General features: G+C 35.0%; 1 protein-coding gene across 14 annotated transcripts in view; it reads right to left on the bottom strand.

Moving 5' to 3' along the window:
* ABI2 (abl interactor 2) overlaps positions 1-20,481 on the bottom strand; it is a 111,532-nt gene that overhangs the window by 33,752 nt on the left and 57,299 nt on the right. For all 14 annotated transcript variants that reach the window (XM_045806547.2, XM_087862921.1, XM_045806543.2 and 11 more), the window contains exons 2-3: positions 13,912-14,079; positions 4,235-4,411 (exon numbers count right to left, since the gene is read on the bottom strand). In XM_045806547.2, the coding sequence (XP_045662503.1) occupies positions 4,235-4,411; positions 13,912-14,079 (345 nt within the window). The remainder of the gene's footprint in view (positions 1-4,234; positions 4,412-13,911; positions 14,080-20,481) is intronic.

Here is a 20,481-nt window from a genome sequence, read left to right as displayed (position 1 = left end):
CAAGTGAAAAACTAAAGCCATATTTTTATACAGGGTCAAGTTAAGGATCTTCAAGATCCCAGGCAAAATTTTCAAAAGTGTTATATTCTTAATGTGTTAGTTGTAAAACAAATCCTTAACCCCTCCTCATTAATTATTTAGAATCCGTTTGCACAGCATATTCAACTGAAATAAATATGATGCCAACAGATTAGTAGTCCTTACTATTTTTTATTAAACTATTTATTTAAAAATACTAAAGCTTAGCTTCATTAGTGACTTCACTGCTTTCGAAAGAAAAATCCATTTCAAATACATTAGTAACAGGGTCTTAAAACTCTCTTTACTATTAAAATAAAGAGTGGGGAATGGGTATCCCAGTTCGAGGTAAATTCCACTTTTATATGGCCTCAGGTACATATGAAAACACTTCCAAAATGACGTCCCACCCTTTAGCTTTTCATGCCTTTTGTTGTAAAAACATCACCACATATTTTCAAAGGTCTTATGAATCAAACTCTACAACTTGTTCTCTCCAAAGAAAAAAATAACCTAAATTTCAGATGAAAAGAACCATGAACCACCATGAGAACATGCTATATAAAATGTTAAAAATTCAACTTTTAGTATGGAGGCTTCTTCTGAGTCAAATCCCATGTGTCTGGACTCCAAGTGTGATCTTCGTTTAAAGTCTGTCTGAAAGGTATCAAAGGCCTGACAGCAACAAGAGCAAACACAGAGTTCATGAAGAACTGAGGAAATCCAAGGAGCAGATAATCTTACCAACAAACATCAGGAGACCTTTACCACACTTGATAGAATCCACAGGTCTCCAAGATCATTTGGAAACCACTGAACTAGTATATTATTATCTGCAGTCCCTTCCAACTGTAACATTTTCTCTTTAATTCTATTTTCTACCTTAATGTATTAAATTTTTCCATTCATCACCCTTCCAAAACTGTTCATTTTTTAATACCAGAAAAAGAGAAATGATTTGTTATACAGTGAACATTTTTTTCACTCAGTTTTGTTTCACCTAAAATTATTAATCATGTGCTACAAGTTTACGGAGAAGACAGACATTCACAAAGAGGACAGGAAGAAAGAAAAGACAGTGCTGGTGAATTGTAGCTTCCAGAATGAATTCAGGGTACTCTTCTCACCAGGCAACCCTACTCAGAGCAGAAACAGCTACACAGAGTCACAGTACTCAGGAGTGAAGCTTTCTGATACAAACAGCAAAGACATTAAGGAACCTTATACAAGTGTGATATTTCCTTGCTTTCTAGGGGCTTCTCTCATTTCCTACTCATTTTGGTCTATCTGCCACATGGAACAGATCCTGAATGCAGGATGGTCAAGAAGGAATCATAGTAGGGTTTGGAGGAAATGAGCATGGGATAGTAGCTTAAACAAGCTGGTCTAAACTTAAAGGGGAAAAGAATTGGTTCATTTCTGTGTTTTTCCTTCAGGTAATCTTTCTGTGCACTTTTATCACTTTGGAGAAAACACATCAATAGCTAAAATTTGAATACAGGATTTACAGAAAAAAGAGCGAAGGTAGTCACACACTGCTTTGGGTCTAGTTCTTTGTATTTAATGCAGAAGGAATAGCCTCACAATTCCACAGGCCCCACTTACCAAGACTGAGGGCTTGGAGCCAAAATTCTACTCACTAACACATGAAATTTATTTGCTTGACTCCTCTAGTCACATCTTTCTACCAGGATCTATCAAAATGTCTGTGGCCATGGTTAGTATTAGTAGCTAATGATTCAGATCTCAGTTATCTTCTTATCACTTTCTATACTGAAGACACGGCAAATAACAGGGTTTTGGAAAGAAAATATATTTGAAAAGAAGTTATAAAGTTCAGCTAGGAAACTAAGAACAAAAAGGAAATGCACGCTCAGTTTGGCGAAAATAATTTTAGTAACATTCTATTTAAACACTTCTTGAATACACTTGAATGTCTTTTACCATTAATTCTCCGAAATACTAAGATGTGGAAAAAACAAACCCTAAAGTGTCACTAAAACAAATATTTCTCTAATTCTTAATGTGTATTTTGTTAAACACTCATGAACGTTTGATGACTTGATATAATTAATACTCAGCTAGTAAAACTCTTAAAGTGAGTTTATACTGAAATATATGTCTTACACATAGCAATTTGAAAAAGAGAAACTAATTTTGTTTTTTGCGAAATACATGATACTGCAACTTAAAAAAAACCCATAACACTGAATATTTTCCACTTCTCAATTTCTTTACATTGACTAAGAGTCAAGAGATAATGACATACTGGCCGCAAGGTGTATAATAAAGCACACCATTTATAGAATAAAAAGGCTATTACACAGGGGGAGGGTTAAACAAAGCACATTAGTTGGCCCTCCAATCCATAACTAAATTCTACATTTACAAAAGTCCACCTAATTTTACTTCATAATGACATTTTATGATAGGGTAACTTATATTTTAGTTTCATAAAATATATTAACATTGCAAAATAAGCATTTATTCAAAAATATTTACTAAGCACCTAATGTATGCATCAGGCACTATTTTAGGCACACAGGACAGGGTGGTGAACAAAACAGACAAAAAAATCTGCCCTCACGGAACATGAAGACACAACACAGTCACATGACAAAAATTTTTTTAAATTAAAAAAAATTATTTGTTGATTTTAGAAGGCCAAGTGCCAAATATCTCTTCACTCCCCATATGTAATATTCTACATAAGAACAAAGAATGGAAATCCAGCCCTGGAATCTCTTACCTTAAATCTAAGCAACCACTTAATGCATAAATGGAGCAAATAAAAGAGGTAAGGAAAAAAAGCATTGAAAGGTTAGTTGGAACTTCAGGATGTGAAGAGAAAGGAAAAAAACAAAGAAAAAACAAGTTAAGCATTCAGCATTAAAAAATAATGTTTCAGTAGATCATAGAAAGAGTGGTCAAAGCAGAATGTGTCATGAACAGGAGGGTTTTTTTGATGAAATTATATGACATTTTTTGTTCAAAAACTTAACTTTATTAAAGATTTCTTCAAATTATTGACCCCTAAACACTAAAAGTCCAAATAATAAAAAGGACTAGAGTCCCAAAAGACTCTACCTCTACTTTACCTGAATCAAGTAAGAATTGGAAGGGGAAGGAAATCATGTGTTTATTATATAAGTGGGCAAGCACAGATATTATGTTTTATATTCTGAGTGCCTTTTGTAATTAGATTCTGGCATTACCCTAAAATTTTCTATCAGCAGTTGTTAGCTTTGAATAAATCTCAAAATTATAAAATTTTAAATATTTTATAAAATTAAATATCAAATTCCAAATAGTGCTTATATAAAAATTTACACTGTATGTTTTCGTTTACCTAGATCAACATTAAATTTACATTTAACTGATTTGTAGCCATACTAGTAGGGTAATTTTTTTTTTTAGTTTAAATTTGCTTATATAGACATAAATCAACTGTATAAACTATATAGTTTCATGGGTATGTAAATATTCAGTCACATTTGATAAGTCATTGCCTTTCAAATCACTGATTAAGATGAAAGCATTAAGTTTAAACTTAATACTTAGCTGAAGCTCCAAATAGTTTAAGTATAAATATCAATTTAAATGAAATTTATATGCACCTCAGTTTTGATCATGGCACTATACATATATAGCAGACACTCTAATACATTTTTGTAAAATAGCCAGGATATATAATGGCTACATACTCAAAAGCAGTGGAAATATTAATTCACATATTACTTTCACCTACACTATTCTCACCCAAAATGTTAAGGTAAAATTATTTTAGAAATATTCTAAGTACGTGTTTGTTTATACATGTTCCTTCTGAAAACTAATGCCGAAGCTTTGCTGATAAATGTTTGAGATAAGGTAGATACTTTAAGAACATGCTGAGTAATTTTTTAATCAGTCATATTCAATCATTGAAAGATTAGAAAAATTATACCACACTTATTTGCCCGATCTATACGAGGTATTGTCATAACTGATTAAGTAAATGCAATTCATTTAAAGATGACTGTTTAAAACTTGAAAACACAGCACTAAGAAGAAGTAAGGAGGATATAATAGTTATAGTAGTAATAAGGAATCTTCAGAACCACAACTGGGCCAAACTTGGGCCTCCGGGAAAGAAAAGACCAAAAGCTTAATTTTCTAAAGAGTTAGTTCCATTATGGACTATTGTTTTTAAAAGGTTGACAAAAATTATACTTACCTTTACTCCATGTCCAATATCATCTAGAATTGTATAGTCAATAGGTTTTCTAATATAACGAACTGGTCGTTCAAGATTGGCTGGAGCAATAATCTTATGTGTCCTTGAAGTGTTTTTATTGGTGGTCAAAATACCGATCTCTCTTCTTGCAACTTTCTCTTTATGAATATCAACGGTCTGCAAAATATAATATAAACACAATACAAAAATGTGTAACTCTACTACCCAGAAAAGTCAAAATATAAATGCTCAGAGATTTAAAATCATTATTCATATACTTAACCCCAGCTGCTAAATTTTGTCCTTTTTGGACCTACTGGTTTTCTCCATTCTTAGGCTAAAGCAAGAGTTGACAAATCATGGTTGGCAGACCAAATCTGGCCCACAAGACCAAATCTGTTTTTTACAACCTGAAGGGGTTTTTTTGTTTATTGTTTTTTGGGTTTTGGTTGTTTTTTGGTTTTTGTTTTTTTACAACCCTGGAGTAGTATTTACATGTTTTAATGGTTTTTTAAAATCACAAAAATAATGTCATGACATGTGAAAATATACAGAATTCAAAATTTCAGTTTCCATAAATAAAATTTTATTGGACCACAGCTATTCTATTTGCGTACATATTTTCACACTACCAGGGCAGAGATGAGTAGTTAAAACAAAGACTGCATGGTCTGCAAAGTCTAAAATATTTATTAGCTGGGCCTTTTCAGAAAAAGTGTGCCAACCCTTGGGTTAAAGCATGGTAATTTTTTCCCAAACTCCATTAATCCATTAATATTTAAACTAACATAATGATTAAGAAAGCCCCAGGTAGGGGCGCCTGGGTAGCGCAGTCGTTAAGCTAAGCGTCTGCCTTCGGCTCAGGGCGTGATCCCGGTGTTCCGGGATCGAGTCCCACATCGGGCTCCTCCACTGGGAGCCTGCTTCTTCCTCTCCCACTCCCCTGCTGTGTTCCCTCTCTCGCTGGCTGTCTGTCACATAATAAAATCTTAAAAAAAAAAAAAAAAAAGCCCCAGGTATTAGTTACATTTTAAAATAACCTATGTATAATTTCCATTGGTGTTCAAATGCCTTTTAATTTACCAAAAAAAAAAAAAAAAAAGAGAGAGAGGCCTAAAATATAAATACAGTAAGTCATCTTTTTACAAAAAAAGAATTTGCTTATATTTTATCATGACAAAATACTTATAAAATATTTCATTAATTTATCCTATTTATTTAATGTTCACATAGGATAAATGTATTTTTACTCAGTCTTCTATTTGCTAATAGATGGTGAATTTCTGCACAAACACAGATAACTAATACATTTAAACAGCGTTTTTCAAACAGCAGGTTATAATTTAGTGGAATGTAAAGAGCAATGATTTTAAATAAAAAAGAACAGAAATACTAGACTGCATATACACATAGTATTTTTTCCTGAAACATTTGTTATATATAAAGATATACAGAAATTGTGTATTAGATGCAATGTAAAATATACTTTTATTATGCACTGCAGTCAAAAAGTTGGAAAAAACCTCACTAAAATTTTTCATATCTCTCACACCATTCCTGGCTCAAGCAGCAATTAACAGACACTAATTCTTCCCCAGTCCCACTTCACGTTCCCCTCTTTGAAAATGGAACCATGTAATAACATAGAAATGAAAAGATGATAACCATTATGACAGTATTAAATATCACTTTAAGAAATTTCTTAAAGCTGGGGTGCCTGGGTGGCTCAGTCAGTTAAGCATCTGCCATCAGCTCAGGTCATGATCTCAGGCTTCTGGGATTGAGTCCCACATCGGGCTCTCTGCTCGGCAAGGGGTCTGCTTCTCCCACTCATTTTCCCTCTGTGCTCTCTCTCAAATAAACAAATAAAATCTTAAAAAAAAAAAAATCTGAAAGCGGGGTGCCTGGGTGGCTCAGTAGGTTAAAGCATCTGCCTTCGGCTCAGGTCATGATCCCAGGGTCCTGGTATCAAGTCCCGTATCTGGTTTCCTGCTCAGTGGAGAGCCTGCTTCTCCCTCTGCCTGCCACCCCGCCCTCCCCGCTTGTGTGTTCACTCTCTGACAAATGAATAAAATCTTAAAAAAAAAAAAAAAAAAGTGAAACCATAAGAATATAAACCCAACCTCCAATAGCAGAATCTAAGTTTACTGCAAAATGAAACGTCAATTTCAAATTTTTGTGGTGAAAATATTAATAAATTTCTAGAGAATGAAAATGGGGAAGCAACTTTCCATATCTGCATTAATATACAGTTACATTTTATTATAAGCACATATTTTTTAACTGTTTAAAAAAAATGAGACTTTTTTTAAAGAGCACTGAAAACATCTGATCATGCCTGGGGACTGGAGGCACTTCCATATTACTTCTATGTTCACTTTATATACACATAAACACACAGCCCAAACCCACAGATCATTACACTAAGGATAAAACAAAAACCAATACAGCAAAGGAAAAGATCTCAGAACTAAAAGCCTAAACCGGGCTCTTACAGCTTCCTGGGAAGGAAGGCAAAGTGCAAACAGTGAGTTATAAGACAATATATCTCTTCATCAGGAAGGACAATTTTCCCAGCACTAAACTTTAAAAGGAACTGGTTGGAGGAATTCTGAACAGAAAAATGTTGCTTCTTATATTAATTCTCATTAAAAACTAAAGGCATGTTTAAAACATAATTCTTAACAGCATACATCCATGGAAAATAAAAGATTTTAGTTTGGTTATATAATATTTCTAGTTGTCTACTCTAACAGAATTCCTACGTCTTAGAAAAACTAGAGCAGGGTTTCTCAACAGTAACACTCTTGACATTTTGATAATTTTTTTGTTGTGGGAGGCTGCCCTAAGTATTGTATGATGTGAAGCAGTATCCCAGTAGACCTGTAGCACTCCCCCAAACCAGGCTGTGACAACCAAAAATGTCTGACATTGCAAAATGTTCCCGTGGGGATAAAACTCCCTGCTTGAGAACCAGTTATGTAAAGGAAGGACTAATTCACTCGGCCTTACGTTATTCACTCTCAAATATCAAGTGTTTCCAAACTTGTTACAAGAGTTGATTTAAAAGATTAATGTCTCTAGAGACTGGCTAAGTACAAATATTTAGTGTCATTAGCATTTTAAAAACATCTACAATAATAAAAGCAATATTATGGTTAAAAAAATCAAAGTGCATAATTTGTATTCTTGCCATCCTACTACCATACTAGGTTGAACTGTAGCAGTTCTTGTGAACAAAATCAAATATACATTCAGAAAATAGCTATGGTTTTATTTGGAGTCTGAATAATAACAGAGAACAATAAATCTATTCCATAGGAACGAAGAGAAAGTTTGGTCCATAACATTCTGAAATTTTCAGCAATCACCTACTTCAAATTTTTCGAAGCTTTCTCTTGGGGAAAATCATATTCAAATTAGAGTAATAGAATGAACACTCCTCTCTCTATGTATACCTAACATCCAGCTTCAGCACTCATCAACTCACGGCCAACTGTGAGTTTTAAAAGAATTTTTGTAATTAATTACAAAATTAATTTTGTAATTAAAAATTATGGCTACTCTGTTTTTCCTAAATCAAATTCATAGCTTTCACTAATCACCACTGCATTTGCCTTCATAATATTCTTCCACATTAGAAAACTAGAATGCATTAAATTTTGGAAGTACAAGTTCAACATTGATATTTAGTAAGAATTTTAATAGTAAGAAAAAAGTACTCCGAATTTGTCCTGGATTTCTGAAGTAACTAGTTACATGACAACAAATTTATTTATTCTTATTTAGTAGAGTTCTCAATAATAGCACTTACCTGTGACAAGTAAAAAATGTGTTTAACAAGCAAAGACGACCAAAACTAATACTATTGCTTTTTGCTACCTCTTAACCAAAAACACAAGTAATATCTCTGCAACTGTGTGGGCTATTCTTACTAATAGATCCTTATATCTGTTTCTCTATCCTTCTCATTGCTACCGCCAAGTCAGATCTCACATGCAGCAGGTTCCCCCATGACACCTCAACTATGCAGTGCCAAACCCAAGGCCTCTAAAACACCTCCTATTACCTTGACATAGTCATACTGGCTCCCAGCTCCCTTGTAAGCCTGAGACCTATTCTCACATCTCCTTCATGGATTCAAGCACACACACAGGCCATGACAGATATCAAGAAGGTACTGTATATAAAGTACTTTGTTTTAGGATTATCCATGCACTGTTGGGTCCCATTAACACAGATAATCGAGAGTTGACTGTACTACACAGCACTACCTCAGACAGCTGACCATCAGTGCGGGAAAACATCTGCAAACAGCTACAGTGGATTAACTCAACTAAGTTGGGTGGTTTCAAATATGTCTCCATTTGTTTATTAGTAAGTTAATGTTTCAAGTAAGCATTTAATTATTTAAATGAAATAGTTTTTATTCATCTCTCATAAAACAAATTAGTTACTACTAAATGATAATTTTCAGTTATTCATTTTTTAATAAAATGATATAAACTATATATAAGTTAAAGAACTACATAAATCCTACTTTCTATGCATAATTACATATTGATAACTTTTAGTAGGATTTCCTTAATTTAAAACTGAATTTTGGGGGCACCTGCGTGGCTCAGTTGGTTAAACATCTGCCTTTGGCTCAGGTCATGATCCCAGGGTCCTGGGATTGAGCCCTATGTCGGGCTCCCTGCTCAGCGAGGAACCTGCTTCTCCCTCTCCCTCTGCCACTCCCACCCACCTGGGTTCTCTCACTCTCTGTCAAAAAAATGGGTAAAAATCTTAAAAAAAAAAATCTTGAAGAAGAAATTATTATTTAAAAAATAAATCTTTAAAAAAAAACTGCCCTCCTTGGGGCACCTACCTGGCTGGCTCACTCAGTGGAGCATGATCTCAGGGTTGTGAGTGCGAGCCCCACAATGGGTGTAAGAGATTACTTAAAAAGATAAATAAAAAAATAATAAAATTGCCATCCTTAAAATACCTAAGGTAATCCACATCAAAAACCTATCCTAATACTTCTGACGGTGAGTGTGGTATAAATTAGTACACTACTTAATGCTATATTATCCATTGACTACAAAAAAAATGTCTGATACTAAATATTCATAATCATTTCTATCTTGTTTTTCAAAACCTCTGACATTTACAGAAGGAGTTATTACTTTGTTTTGTTGAACACAATACAACTATGTATGTTACTGATACATCTTCATGATACATAATTGCTAAAGTCAATGGAATTCCCATCCTCAGATTTTAATTCAGAATACTTTAGAAAACAGTTGTTTCATCGGAGTGATAGAAACTTGAGGTCGGGGGTGCCTGGGTGCCTCAGTCGTTAAGCGTCTGCCTTCGGCTCAGGGCGTGATCCCAGGGTTTTGGGATCGAGCCCCACATCGGGCTCCTCTGCCGGGAGCCTGCTTCTCCCTCTCCCACTCCCCCGGCTTGTGTTCCCTCTCTCACTGGCTCTCTCTCTCTCTGTCAAATAAATATATAAAATCCTTAAGAAAAAGAAAAGAAAAAGGAAAAGAGAAGAGAAGAGAAAAGAAAAAGTTGAGGTCAGTGGGGCAAAGATTGAGGTGAATAGCAAAGCTAGCAGAATAGAAAGGAAAAAAAAAGCAAATATAAATCAAGTTCGTTTGTGAGAATCTCAAAAGAAAAACGAATTCAAAATGGAAGAGAGCTAAGGAATCATCTAATCGGTCCTACCATTTTACAGATGAGAAAACTGAAGTTCAAGTAAGTCAGATGTCAGGCAAGTCAGCAGAAGAACCAAAGTAAAACCTAGATCCCTGATTCTCCCCACTCCCAAATCTATGGAGAAGAGAGAGCACAGGAGGCGGAAAGTGATAAGGTTCTTACCTAGGAGACAGGAAAAAGATACTGATAAGGAAAGAAATCAAATATGTCAGAGATCTGGTATCTCCTACTCTTCAACCACCCTACCAGACAACCCTACAAAACAACTCTTGATACCTACCACCGTCCCAATAAACATGTGATGTTGCCTTTGACCTGACTGAGCCTCCATATCTTTGCCTCTTCAACCCAATCTTCTCTCCAAATTCTCTGAACCTAATATTTTTGCTCAAATTGAAAAAAAAAAAAATCTAGTCTCAAGATACTGAAAGAACTTCCTGGCTCCCTCTAAAAACATAGTATTTTTAATAAAGCTTAAGAATAATAAAAAATATAAGTACCAAACATTTGGGAAAAAACAGCATTTTAGAATAAGGGCTTGTAATCTACAGCTTACATGCCAAATCTGGCCTACAGACTGCTTTTATAACACCTACAAGCTAAAAATAGTTTTTTACATTTTTAAATAGTTGCTTAAAAACATACGGAGAGAAGAATATGAGACTGATAGCACATATCTGGCCCACAAAGCCTAAAATATTGACTCTGTCCCTTTACAGAAAAAGCTTACCAATCCTTGTATTAAGAGTATTTACTGAGTATTTGCTTTGTAAACAGAAAATGTTTTCTCATACTATAAAATTATCTTTCAGTTTAAAGAGTATAAAATAGTTTTGATGTTCAATTGACTTTTAAAACAAGACTCTACCTGTACATTAAACACAACTGAAAAATATTTCAATCCTTACAGCAAATGGTAAAAAATATGTAATTTTAAAAATTTACTGATTTCTTAGATATAGCTTCCATCATCCCATTTCTCCTATTCAGGCTCTCACCCAACATACTATTTTGTATAGACTTAACAGATGTTGGACAGCTGCAGATCCCTCACCCATCCAAGAATTGTTCGACTCCAAATGAAGATGATTCAAAACAAATAAAAATAAAAATAAATAAATCAATTTTTTAAAAGAAGATTCAACATATTCAGGGCTCTGACTCAGGCCCCTGTTATTTCTGACCTACTAAATCTCTTATCCATTTATCGCTCGCATTTTTCACTTATTCCATTAAAATACTTTAAAAGATAGTACTAATTAGACCTATTAATTATATGCACATTTATGTGCTACTCAAAAATAAAATGTTCTCATTAACTGAACTGATACATATAATTACAACTAAGGGTAGACTTATTCACCTTCCTCCTCAAGACTGCTACTCTTCTCTATCAAAGTAGTACAGAATTCTAATAAAAAAACAGATGATTATTGGGAAACCTGGATGGCTCAGTCAGTAGAGCATCTGACTCTTGATCTCAGGGTCATGAGTTCAATGGAGCCCCACACTGGGTATGCAGATTACTTTAAAAAAATAGATGATTATCTTTCACTGTCATTTGCTTGTCTTCTACCTTCACAGTCTCTCCTACTTTCTCTTACAAACTAATAACAAGCTGTTCGTCCTCTAAATTAGGAACTCTAATATATTAATTTTTCTTCTGCATTTGCACTTTTCTTCTTTTTTGGGTCCTTTGCTAAGACTTCAAAAATGCAGAAATTTTAAGACTTTCAAGTGTAAACTTCAAAATTCTCTATCAGATTAGCAATTTGTCAACATTCTTCCTATAGAAAACCAAGTTCATCTATTTTATCATTATTATTTCTTCTAAAGGGTCTATTCAGAATAAAATTTACCTCTCATTTATTTCATTAAAACTCACCAATTCAAAAAAAACCCCAAACTCACCAATTCTTTGGGGGTTTTGTTTTTTACTTTAAGAGACACAGTAATACAACAAGCAACAAGTTATAAAAAATCTACAGAAGTTTATATGGGGGGGAGGCACCTGGGTGGCTTAGTTGGTTAAGCATCTAACTCTTCTCTCAGCTCAGGTCTTGATCAGGGTTATGAGTTCAAAGCCCCGCGTTGGGCTCCACACTGTGCATGAAACCTACTTAGAAAAAAAAAAAAAAAAAAAAGTTCAGGGGCACCTAGGTGACTCAGGAGTTTAAGCATCTCCCTTCAGCTCAAGGATCCCAGGGTCCTGAGATTGAGCCCCACATCGGGTTCTCTGCTCAGCGGGGAGTCTGTTTCTCCCTCTGACCCTCCCCCATCTCGTGCTTGCCCTCTCTCTCTTTCTGACTCTCTCAAATAAACAAATAAAATCTTTAAAAAAAAAAGTTTATATGGGATGTAAAGAAAACCTTACAGTGGCAAATTCATATTTAAGATTAAATTTAGTATTAAATAACAAGAAATCCCTCTAAGTTAGTCTGATGAACTTTCAAATACAGAAATATTAGTGAGCCCTCCCATATCTGATTTGGTTATCTGGACTATATTTTATTTAATTACACAAGTTAAGGTTCAGACTTTGAAAAACTGTTGGATTAGTCAATTTCAGAAGAGTTCTGAACTCTTAAGATAAACAAAAAGAAAATATAATGTACATTTTTTTATTATGCACATTTTAAAACTTGTTATTGCAGAAGAGTTCTAATCATTTAGGTATAAAACAGTGTTGAATACTACATCAAGGGATGCCTGGGTGGCTCAGTCGGTTAAGTAACTTTTAGCTCAGCTCAGATCTTGATCAGAGTTATGAGTTCAAAGCCCCACATTGGGCTCCACACTGGGCATGGAGCCTATTAAAAAAAAAAAAGTTTAGGGGCACCTGCGTGACTCAGGCAGTTAAGCATCTCCCTTTAGCTCAGGTCATGATCCCAGGGTCCTGGAATCAAGCCCCACATCAGGCTCCTTACTCAGCAGGGAGCCTGCTTCTCCCTCTGCCTGCCACTCTCCCTGCTTGTGCTCTCTAACAAATAAATAAAAAATCTTAAAAAAAAAAAACTACCTAAAGTTACTCAAATAACAAGAGTACTAAACTAGAAAAGCTCCAAAGATCTCATGAAAGAGAAGCAGGCAAATCAAAACCTTTATCTTTTTAATGTTTTTTAAAATTCATTTTGCAATTACAAATTCACTTTTCACTGAAGTATTTAAATGGCTCCAAAATACAGAAATGGTTATGAAGAAATGGTTATGAAAGCAATAACATATACATGCAACATTATGCAGCCACTGAAATGTTTATGAAGAGCTTATAACATCATGGGAAGACGTCTGTTACCATAGTAAGTTAAAAGAGTAAAATCCAAAATTCTATACATAATATAATCACAACTACATTTTAAAAACTATTTACAAGAAAAAAGTATTGGAACAAAGTAAAGCAAAGTAGTAAAGGTAAAAAGTTTGAACAGTAGGAAAAGGGGTTTTTTTCCATTTTATTCTTTTTCTATATATTATGAGAATGGCTTTTAAAATGGAAAAAGTATAACATTAACTTTTTTAAGTCTCACATAAAGATAATTTTGTAAATTCATGTAGATTAATATTCCCATTATTGAGGTATGGTACCATCCTGGTAAACAAAAATCCTACCAAGAGAAAAAAAAATTTAAAGAAGTGATCAGGTTATCATATTAATATTTTTTTAAAAAGATAAAGAAACATGAAATTTGGTAAAAATTGGTAGAAACCAAATTTTTACCTCAAGGCTGATTATTTTAATATGACTACTGAATTTTAATAGAAACCATTAAAATCTCCTTCCCCGTCAAAATCACAGAGAAGATAATCACTCCACAAAAAGAATAAAAAACAACCTGATACTGAATTTGTAATTTTCCAAATCACACATGTGAGTTAAATCACAGAGTAAAGGCTGCCAGCGTTATACAGAGAGCCTGTGTTTAAAAAGTGTTCCTCATAGGCAGAATAGAAAAACAGTGTGGTCTCACTTGTGAAATATGATTGATTGAAGATTCCATCCTTCGTAGTTGGGATGCCTGAATATCCAGCATCTGTAGGACATTGTTGGCCAAGGTATTTATCAGATAGGCAACACTTGCTAAGGACTGGGTGGTGTAGGCTTTGGTTTCTTCTAGAGCTCGCTGCTTATCTGCTGACTAAGGGGGGAAAAAAAATCATTAATTTTTTAAAGATAACCCAGCCTATCAATCTACTCTACAAGAACACTAATCAAAACCACTGTTTCTGAATCTACACACACTAGTTGAAAAGGTTCGGCATGTTAATTATCACTATCATGTAAACCCAACAACTACTGATTCAGTTGACTAATATTTTCATGTTGAATAGGTACCTCTTTGTATAGATGCAAATAAAATCCTATAGCCACTATTTAAAAAATGAGATCCACTGGATATTTTGAGCAATGGCAGCAAATATACAGCTTCTCAAGATTACTGTTTGGAAAGGCAGCACTGATTTGAATATATAAATTCTGGCATCCATTTTTCTACTTGCCTGAATTTGTCCTTTCCTTCCACTCTGAGGGTGAAATGTGTCTATAATGTAATATCTCATTAAAATAATAATGATAAGACAATTATAATTAGTAAAAATGACAAAGTAAATAAAAATGGGTAATAATCATGGTAAATAATGAGAAATTAAAATAAAAACAACTAAAGGAGTGCCTGGGTGGCTTAGTCAGTTGGGAGTCCTACTCTTGATTTTGGCTTGGATCATGGTCTCAGGGTCGTGGGGTCGAGCCCCATGTTGGGCTCCACGCTCAGTGCTCAGTCGGCTTGAGAGCCTCTCCCTCTGCCCCTCCCCCACTCCCTCCTCTGCACTAATAAATAAAATAAATCTTAAAAAAAATAAAATAATCAAAGGAACTTTTCTTCTCAAGCATTTTAAGTGTTACAACTCTATGAGACATTAAATTGCTAAGTATCAAAATAGAGTACACAGTAAAAAGTGGTTACTTCATTATTTCCAAGGTCCCAAGGCAAAACAATGGTAAAAATACATATTCTATGCTGCTAAATGCAGACACCATCTTGTCCTAGTTTTAGAGAAAGAATGTGGTCCAGTAGAAAGTACACAAGCCTCTGAACCAGAAACCTTTTATTTTCATGTAATCTCTATTTACTACAACATATCAATTTGGACAAGAGTAACAATTTCTTAATTTCCTCAGTGACAAAGCAGAGGAAATAAACCTCTATATCAACCATTCTAAGTAGTGTGAACACCAAATAAGATAATGAATGTAAAACCACTTTCTAAAACTACAAATGGTTCTATGTAACAACTGTCATTATCTCTTTGAGTGGTCATTAACTGTTCAAAGTCCACTATGTTCCACTAGCCTCTCCTATATAGGATAGGAGTCAAAATTAACAACAATAGGTATGTGTTTCCAGGGAGAGCAAAATTCTTTTGAAGAAGTAGCAGTCAACAAAATAATCAAATGATATCCAGTTTAACTTTCAAAGAGTTAAGGATATCTATATTAGCTTTTTTTTTTCTTTTCTGTACTAATCCTTAGTAATTTCACTCTCTGCAATACTTGAATACAACAGAGTTGATACCAAATTTGGCCGAAGATAAAGACTTTTTAAAAAACACTGTAGGGGCGCCTAGGTGGCTCAGACAGTTAAGCCTCTGCCTTCAGCTCAGGTCATGATCGCAGGGTCCTGGGATGGAGCCCTGCATCTGGCTCCTGCTCCCGCTCCATGGAGAGCCTGCTTCTCCCTCTCCCTCTGCCTGCAGCTCCCCCTGCTTGTGCTCTCTCTGTCAAATAAATGTTAAAAACAACAACAACAACAACACTATAAAGAATTCTAGATTCTGATTGTTCATGGAAGGAGCTTGGAAGTCACCATTCCATCCTAACAAGTAAAAAGCTCAACACAATGAAAAAAATCAACACCTTTTCTTGGATTCATAGTAAAAGCAGCAAGTCATTAACACTTTTCAGACATTACTCTAAAGCAGAGTATTTACTATAAGAATAATTCAAAATTAGGGGCGCCTGGGTGCCTCAGTCGTTAAGCGTCTGCCTTCAGCTCAGGGCGTGATCCCAGCGTTCTGGGATCGAGCCCCACATCAGGCTCCTCCGCTAGAAGCCTGCTTCTTCCTCTCCCACTCCCCCTGCTTGTGTTCCCTCTCTCGCTGGCTGTCTCTATCTCTGTCAAATAAATAAATAAAATCTTAAAAAAAAAAAAAGAATAATTCAAAATTAAAAGACTTGGGGCGCCTGGGTAGCACAGTCGTTAGGCGTCTGCCTTTGGCTCAGGGCGTGATCCCGGCGTTCCGGGATTGAGTCCCACATCGGGCTCCTCCGCTGGGAGCCTGCTTCTTCCTCTCCCACTCCCCCTGCTTGTGTTCCCTCTCTCGCTGGCTATCTCTGTCAAATATATAAATTTAAAAAAAAAATTAAAAGACTTAATTTATTTGATAATATACTTCTTCAAAGGATCAAGAGGATAGATATTTGGATAAATATAATTATTTTCAATGCATCCTTTTTTACATTGATAGTATTTGAGATTTTTTGAAAAGCAAATATTATCACTTCATGCTCTGCCTTTGTTCCTAGTCTATATGTGAAATCATGTAGCTGACTGATGCTGCAGCAAAGCTATGAAAGGCCCTTTTATATTAAATAGGCTTTGTGTATATCTACTTTTCTATAGAAGATTGAGGACCCTGTAATGTAAAATGTAAGAAGAAAATATAAATAGAGATGCTGTTTGTGGGTGATATAACATTGACATAAATCAACATAAAGTATGTATTCAGGGCGTTATTCTGCTGCTGCAACATAAAGTATGTATTCAAGGCATACTGAAGTAAGACAAAGGAACTCTGAATTTTATAAACATACTTCTGTATTGATCGCTCGTTAGAAAAAAAAAAGCTGGCAATACATTAAAATCCTGATGTTATCTTCCTAATGGCCATTATGTCATAAAGTCATGAATATATACAAGTCATAAATATCAACTGATGAGACTGAAACAAACAAAAATCTTCACAGATATCAAAGTATAGCTAACTCTTTCCTAAAAGGGCATATATACATTTATTGTACATCCATGTTTACTAAATAATTGGTTTCAGTCTTGAAAATCAAAGAAAGCACAACTCTCAGATCATTATATGAGAAGAAGAAGAATGCTTCTTGATTGCCTTGTAATCTGTTTTTTGACCCGGGAGCACATAGCAGATTTTGAAGTGCTTTATTTGGGCTATCTGTGAACTTAATATATTTTATTTAATAAAACTATAGGGTTTCTAATGTATTAAATGAAAAAAATTATTCCTGGAACCCTTTGAGAGGAGAGGACACAGATGACATCATTGCCTATATAGAAATCCAAAAGACCTGACGAAAAAACTCTTGGAGCTAGTAAGAGATTACAACAAGGTGGCAGGATTCAAGGTTAATATACAAGTCAATTGCTTTCTAGCAGTAAGCAAGTGAAATTTGACATTAAAAACACAATACCATTTACATTAATAATCAAAAATATACAACACTTAAGTATATACCTAATAAAATATGTGCAAGATTGGGGTGCCTGGGTGGCTCAGTTGGTCAAGCATCTGCCTTTGGCTTGGGTCATGGTCTCAGGGTCCTGGAATCAAGCCCCACATTGGGCTCCCTGCTCAGCAGGGAGTCTGCTCCTGCCTCTCCCTCCCCCCTCATACTCTTGCACTCTCTTTTTCTCTCTCTCAAATAAAAAAAAATTTTTTTAAAGATGTGCAAGATCTATATGAGGAACATGGCAAAACTCTTGATAACAAAATCGAAGAACTAAATAAATGGAAAAACAGTCCATGTATGGATTGGAAGACTCGATACTGTCAAGATGTCCATTCTTCCCAAACTGAAAGGCAATCCCAACCAAAATACCAGCAAATTATTTTTTGTATATCAACAAACTGATTCTAAAATGTATAAGGGGAGGGAAAAGACATAGAATAGGCAATACAATATTGAAGGAGAAAAACAAAGCTGGAAGACTAACACCACTCAACTTCAAGATTTACTCCAGACCTAAAGTAATCAAGACAGGGTGGTACTGGTAAAAGGATGGACAAAAAAGTTCCATGGAACAGAATAGAGAGCCTGGAAACAGACCCACATAAATAGAGTCAACTGATCTTTAACAAAGGAACAAAGGTAATACAATAGAGCAAAGAGTCTTTTCAACAAATGATGCTGGAAAAACTGGACATCTAAATGCAAAAAAAAAAAAAAAGAAAAGTATCTAGATACAGAGTTTATACTCTTCACAAAAACTAACTCAAAATGGATTACAGATGTAAAAGTCAACTGCAAAATATGAAACTCCTAGAACACAACATAGGAGAAACTTCTAGAATGTAACACCCATACCTGGGTGACCTTGGGTATGGCAATAACTTTTTAGATATAAAATCAAAGGCATGGGGGCGCCTGGGTGGCTCAGTCGTTAAGCGTCTGCCTTTGGCTCGGGTCATGATCCCAGGGTCGGGCTCCCTGCTCAGCAGGAAGCCTGCTTCTCCCTCTCCCACTCCTCCTACTTGTGTTTCCTCTCTCACTGTGTCTCTGTCAAGTAAATAAAATCTTAAAAAAACAAAGTAAAATAAAAATCAAAGGCATGATCCATGGAAGAAATAATTGATAAGCTAGACTTCATTAAAATTAAAAACCTCTACTCTGCAAAAGACAACATCAAGAGAAATAAGGCAAGCCACACACTGGAAGAAGATATCCACAAAAGACACATCTGATAAAGGAATGCTATCCAAAATATACAAACAACTCTTAAAAATCGAAAATAGGGAAAAAATTCAATTAAAATATGGGCCAAAGACATTCACAAAAACCTCATCATAGAAGATATTCAGATGGCAACTAAGCACATGAAAAGGTGCCCATCATATGCCATCAGGGAATGCAAAATGGTACAGCCACTTTGGAAGACAGGTTGGCAGTTTCCAACAAAACTAAACATACCCTTACCAGATGATCCAGTAATCCAACTCCTTGGAATGTACCCAAAGGAGATGGAAACTTATGGGTACACAAAAATCTATACATGAATGTTTACAGTAGCTCTATTCATAACTGCCAAAACTTGGGAAAAATCCAAGTCTGTCCTTCAGGAGGTAAATGAATAAAAACTGTGGTATATCATACAATGGAATACTACTCAGCACTAAAAAGAAATGAGTTATCAAGTCATAAAAAGACACGGAGGAACCTTACATGCATATCACTAAATGAAAAAAGATGCATCTGAAAAGGCTACATACTGTATGATTCCAACAATATGACATTCTAGAAAAGGCAAGACTATGAAGACAGTAAAAAGATCAGTGGTGGCCAGAGGCTGGTCAGGGGAGGGATGAACAGGTGGAACACAGGGAATTTTTAGAGCAGTGAAAATACTCTGTATGCTTCCATAATGGATATGTGTCATTATACATTTGTCAAAACCCACAAAATGTAAAACACCAAGAGTGAACCCTAAAGTAAACTATGGACATTGGGTGATAATGATGTGTCAACATAGGTTCACCAATTATAACAAATGTATCAATCTGGGGGGGGGGGGTGAAATCTCTATACCTTCTTCTCAATTTTGCTCCGGATCTAAAACTGCTCTAAAAAACTAAAGTCTTAAAAACAAACAAAATACATACATTCCAGGATTCTATTACCAGCTACTTTCAAGACAGGCATATTCATGTCAAATTTCACAAATGTTGATGCAAACCAAAGATGTATAAATTGAAAGAGACTCTTAACTATAGAGAACAAACTGATGCTTACCTCCGGGAGGCAGGTTGGGGGGATAGGTGAAATAGGTGAAGGCGATTAAGAGCACACTTATCATGAAGAGCACTGAGCATGTATAAACAGAACTGTTGAATCACTACATTGTATACCTGAAGCTAATATAACACACCACATGTTTACTATACTAGAATTAAAATTTAAAACTTATTTTTTAGATTTTATTTGAGAGAGAGAACAAGAGAGTGCAGGAGCAGAGGGAGGGGCAGAGGGAGAGGGAGAAAGAGAAGCAGACTCTCTGCTGGGTGTGGAGCTGGACGCAGAACTTGATCCCAGAACCCTGTGATCATGACCTGAGCCAAAGTCAGACGCTTAACCAAATGAGCCACCCAGGCACCCCTAAAATTAAAAACTTAATAAACTTTTTTTAAAGATGTAAAAATTATACTGTCATTAATCTTATAATAATTATTTAAAATTAGATTTATGCTTATAAATTATACCATAAACTGAAATTTATTTTTAAGAATTTAACATGGATACCTTACAGTTAAAGGTAACAAAACTCCAAGTCTTCTATTCTAGCTAACATTTGTCAAAATTTTTCACATTATGCTTAAGCAGGTTACTCAAACAAGAGCCATGGATTGTAGAATTTTTAATGTATCAGATTGCACCTATTTAAGAACAACTATGAGTGATACCAAATCACTCTTTCCCAAATGGAAGTTCATGGATATTCTCTGAGAACCAGATCTCTCTAATA

This window comes from Ursus americanus, chromosome 1 (assembly GCF_024610735.1).
Source record: "Ursus americanus isolate L20-20 chromosome 1, mUrsAme1.1.p, whole genome shotgun sequence".
In the NCBI taxonomy this organism is placed as follows: domain Eukaryota; kingdom Metazoa; phylum Chordata; class Mammalia; order Carnivora; family Ursidae; genus Ursus; species Ursus americanus.
The sequence above is the reverse complement of the archived record's forward strand: the minus strand, read 5'-3'. Positions and strand labels throughout refer to the sequence as shown.